The 4,359-nt window shown below is 27.3% G+C and overlaps 1 protein-coding gene across 2 annotated transcripts; it reads right to left on the reverse strand.

Moving 5' to 3' along the window:
• Positions 1 to 397: 397 nt before the first annotated feature.
• LOC119606916 lies at positions 398 to 3,103 on the reverse strand. Of its 2 annotated transcripts, none has more exons than XM_037960581.1 (3): positions 2,909 to 3,103; positions 2,155 to 2,839; positions 398 to 1,083 (listed from the first exon to the last, which is right to left on the reverse strand). In XM_037960581.1, the coding sequence occupies exons 2-3, from the start codon at positions 2,728 to 2,730 to the stop codon at positions 745 to 747; spliced, it is 915 nt and encodes a 304-aa protein (XP_037816509.1). In that variant the 5' UTR covers positions 2,731 to 2,839; positions 2,909 to 3,103; the 3' UTR covers positions 398 to 744. The 2 variants fall into 2 exon arrangements, with proteins under 2 accessions (XP_037816509.1, XP_037816507.1); XM_037960579.1 differs by having other exon boundaries at positions 2,155 to 2,844.
• Positions 3,104 to 4,359: the final 1,256 nt, after the last annotated feature.

Consider the following 4,359-nt stretch of genomic DNA (forward strand, 5'->3'; position numbering starts at 1 on the left):
TTAAGTTTTAATATTGTTTTGCTTAAATTAATATTATGTTTACTAAATATTTGTATGTACGAGCATATTAATGCAAATTGCTTTTAATGTACTTTATTTTATTTACAAATGTATTAATTTACCAAAAAATAATAGGTGCCAAATAATAAATAAATAAAAATTAAAAAAAAAAAAAAACGAAATTAATAACTGTGACTTAATTCTTACAAATATTTAGTTTTAGAAAACTTTAAATCTCTAAATCATCCGAAATGTAAATTACAAACAGTATAACTGATACACTTACCCCTTCTTTATCCTGGTAAAATTAGTTTCCGCTTCCTTATTTCCATTTGTGTTTTAACACTTCCTCTCTACACCATTCTATTCATTTTGACAAAACAAAAACTCCAGCACATTTTTATTTTCGGCATAATTTAACTTAACAATTATTGTTATAATTTATTTTACGAAATTGTTTATTAACAACATTTTCACTTCATTGTTTAAGTTAATTTTTTAAATTACAATTTGCTAACTTAAATATTGAACTTAACTTAAGTCATTTGTTATTTATAGTGAATATTTCTTGCACTTAACTTAAAAACAAACTCACTTTTCTATAAACTCCTTTATACACATAATTAATTTTTTTTTAGAATCATATAGTTCACAGTTTAAAATAAAAACCATTAAGAAAGCCTTAAACTCCGGCACATTCTCTCCCAGACATTAGAATATAAAAGAAAATATTTATAATATTAACTATTTACCCCATCTTTGTTCAACACGTGAGTATTTGTATAATATTTGGGCAAAAGTTTTCACGTCAAAACGTTGCCCCTTGGCGTGTAGGTGGAATTCGGTGAAACGTGTATGCCATGGCAACATACCATATGTACATAAATTATCATCGAATATAATACTTAATTCGGGTTCTGTTAAATTCCCCAGATGTTGAGAAAGTTCCTCGCTTAAACGTTCCGTTAGTGTTGTTCTGTCTTTTAGGAGATTTTGTATTTCTGTGGTGTGTCGTTGTTCGAAAAGATCTCGACATATTTGCGCTATAAGGGAGTGATTATTTTGTGGTTGGATTTCATAGATCTGAAAGAAAAGGATGTGAATAATTTAAGATTAAGATAGCTTGTTGGTTTAAAAATTAAAACTTATTTCTTGAGTTTAATAGGATTTTCGACCTAGCGTCAATGAATGATAGATAGATAGATAGATAGATAGATAGATTGAATGTCAAATTAAAATTTTACCACAAAAATCGATTTTTAGTGAAAAATCAAATTTTGAGTTATATATCAGCTTTTGAAATGAAAAGTGATTTTAGCGTTAAGTTAAAATCTAAAATCAAAGCAAAATAAATTTCTGTCTGGTGGCGTATGATGAATATAAATAAATCATGCTCTATAGGTTCAAAATTTATAACCGCTAAACATAATCAATAAAAAATTATTTTGGATGAAGTTTCGAAAATGTGTTTAAATGGATAGACGAGTATTTTAGTGGATAAAGTGCAAAACAGAATATGCTTAAGGGAATTGTTTGTTCTTCTATCTATCTATCTATCTATCTATCTATCTATCTATCTATCTATCTATCTATCTATCTATCTATCTATCTATCTATCTATCTATCTATCTATCTATCTATCTATCTATCTATATACATATGTATGTATGACTTTTCAAATGCAGTATGCTTCCTTGCTATGTAAAAAGACGCAATAATTGTTGATTTTTAACATAGTAGTGCTAAATCGAAAAAGAATTCTTATCACTTCAAACATAAATCAATTTGATATCAAAGTTCAATTAAAGTTATGTTTGTATTGAACTGCAAACAAAAAATAGTCATGGAAATAGTTGTAGAATTTAGGTGATATGGAAAAGTCGACGTTGCCAGACTTGCTTATCTTTTTCAAACATAAAAACAAACACAAACTTTAATAAATATTTGATAATCTAATAAGGTGTTAATTAAACTTCAAGTTAGAAAAACCTAAGCAAATCAAAATGCTCTCAACAATTGCCTGCATTTTACCAAAATTTCATAAACTTCTTTAATATTGAAAAAGACTTTTTATTTTTATTGTTAGCACTAAATAGAAAAATTGGATATAGAATTGATAAGAAAACTCTTACAAAAAAACAATAACCACTTTACCTCTATTGATGTATTCTCCAAAACAGTTGTTGATGACTTAGGCAAATGACCATTTGTTATTGTTGACTTAGGTGTATTACTCACACCATTAACACCGTTAATCCCATTTTTAACCAAACCGTTTGATGTCTCATCTTTGCAAATATACCACACGGAATGATGGGTATCAACATTTTTTCTTTTCCAGCCTTTAGGACAACTTAGTTTTTCTAAAGCAGTTAGGCGTGATGTGTTCGAGGCATTCGTATAACGTGTATCATAATAGCTGATGCAATTTATGTTCATATGTAAAGCATAGGTAAAGATGTGTGCTAGTAGTTCATCATTAACCTGGGTATTCTCTGGACCAATGATTAAATTAATATGTTTTGGTATTTTGTTTAGGTGTTTTTTACATTGTTGCAGTAGATCGTATTCATTCTGTTCTCGTTCTGCTGGCGTACGGCAGAGATCATATGACCATAGAGCAAAAGCAATTAAACGTAAACGCAGCCACAAACAAAACTCAAACAGAGAGACAAGGTTGTGCAGCAACTGCCACAGAAATTTATAAATGCAAATTGTGAACTGACCCATGTGCACGGATTTTCAGCTTAACAAAATTGCCGGAATGTTGCTGTTTATTGTAGTAATATTCGAAATTTATGAAAGTACAAAGTAGACCAGTTCCCAAGAAGTTCACCACCTAACCTTAGATAAGGTTTAAATAATAATTTAGTTTAAAGTTTTTGTAAGTTTAGAAAAATGGTATTACTTGTCTCTTGCTTCAATAAGTTTAGGTATCGAGCTCTATTTTATGATATCTAACATTTTCACTTATGCTTTCTGCGTGTAAATTTCTTATCAAGTTAACAAAATTTAAACACCAAATATTCCATTTAGCACCTATTTTTTAACAATCACTATTTTTCTCTCGTTACCCGGCTGTATCTCAATTTTTCTTTTTACTACAAATGTCAACAAGTAATAAAGTTGCCACATTATTTTGATGGCTGTTTCCTGTTAAAAAATAAATTATACCCAAAAAATCCTAAATTTTTAGTTTTTTAAATTATTATTTGGTTTTATGTTACAGCTGATAATACTTAATATTTAAATAATAACAAAGCTAATTAACAGAAATAATAAAAGTTAACTTCTTATGGATTTGTAAAAATTCATTTTCAAATGTATACTCAGAAAATGTTAAATATTTCCAAAAAGCTTTGCAAATTCCCGTCAACAAATTTCCTAGTCTGGCAAGCCTTTGCTGTGACAGCTGAGAGAAAATACACACGTCAGTGCATTACTAATAAGTAATGCCAATTTTTGTTATTTCTTGCTATACGGCATCACTAACTTTTATGTCTAAGAACTTGGCATAACTTTTGCTGAATTCTCTGAATAAGAAAAAGCTAAACAGTGATGTTAACATATGTTTTCTTTAATTCTGTGAATTATGTGCAAAAAAATAAAAATAGCTAAAATTTATTTTTATCTAAATTTTTTGATATATTGACAAATCATTTGATATTTCTCTTATTTTTAAACGACATATAAAACAATGCTTATAATCTTTTATAATTATAAGCAAATTTTAATGAATATTAAAAAATATATATTATTCTAAATCGTGGAAGTCTTGAAATAAAACATATCAAAGTATTACTATTATCTTTTATCTCAAGAGAATTTTTTTGTTTTAAATATAAAATAAATTTTTAAATATTAGTTGTGTTTTGTTGCTAACGTTCAAAGGCAATTTCATATAAATTTAAAATTTATAAACGTTAGGAGTTAACGTGTAAAATTATACAAGTTAATTTTAACGTCGATAAAAGTGCTACCAATTCAAAAATAAAAATACAAATATTAATGTGTTTATGTCAAACAATAAAAAAATATTTTAAAATAAAATTTAAATCAAAAAAAAATATCAAATAAAAAAACCTTTTTTAAGAAAATGTAAATAATTTCAAGATTTAGCAGATTTCTTCTGTGGAGTGATGCCAAGTCAGGTAATGTTCGTTTTGTTGCTAACTTTAAGCGTTAACACTCATTGATAGCAACAAAACACAACTATTATCACTCTTTTTATAGTTCTTCCATATAAGCAAAGACAACACTCAAAAATCGCTATAATTTCCGCTACTTTTCAAAAATTTCTTTTCCTCGCTGAATCGCTAAATTAGCATAAAAACTAGCTAAATTATCTACACTGAACCA

The sequence above is a fragment of the Lucilia sericata genome, unplaced genomic scaffold, assembly GCF_015586225.1.
Source record: "Lucilia sericata isolate MDLA Ls3-8-SP2 unplaced genomic scaffold, ASM1558622v1 Contig000634F_arrow, whole genome shotgun sequence".
Lineage (NCBI taxonomy): Eukaryota > Metazoa > Arthropoda > Insecta > Diptera > Calliphoridae > Lucilia > Lucilia sericata.

What these genes read in the sequence shown, in the direction of transcription:
- LOC119606916 (XM_037960581.1), bottom strand. Translation starts at nt 2,730, where the DNA reads ATGGGTCAGTTCACAATTTGCATTTATAAATTTCTGTGGCAGTTGCTG. An exon ending in TGGAGAATACATCAATAGAG is followed by an intron (nt 1,084 to 2,154) that starts GTAAAGTGGTTA and finishes CTTTTCTTTCAG; the next exon opens with ATCTATGAAATCCAACCACA.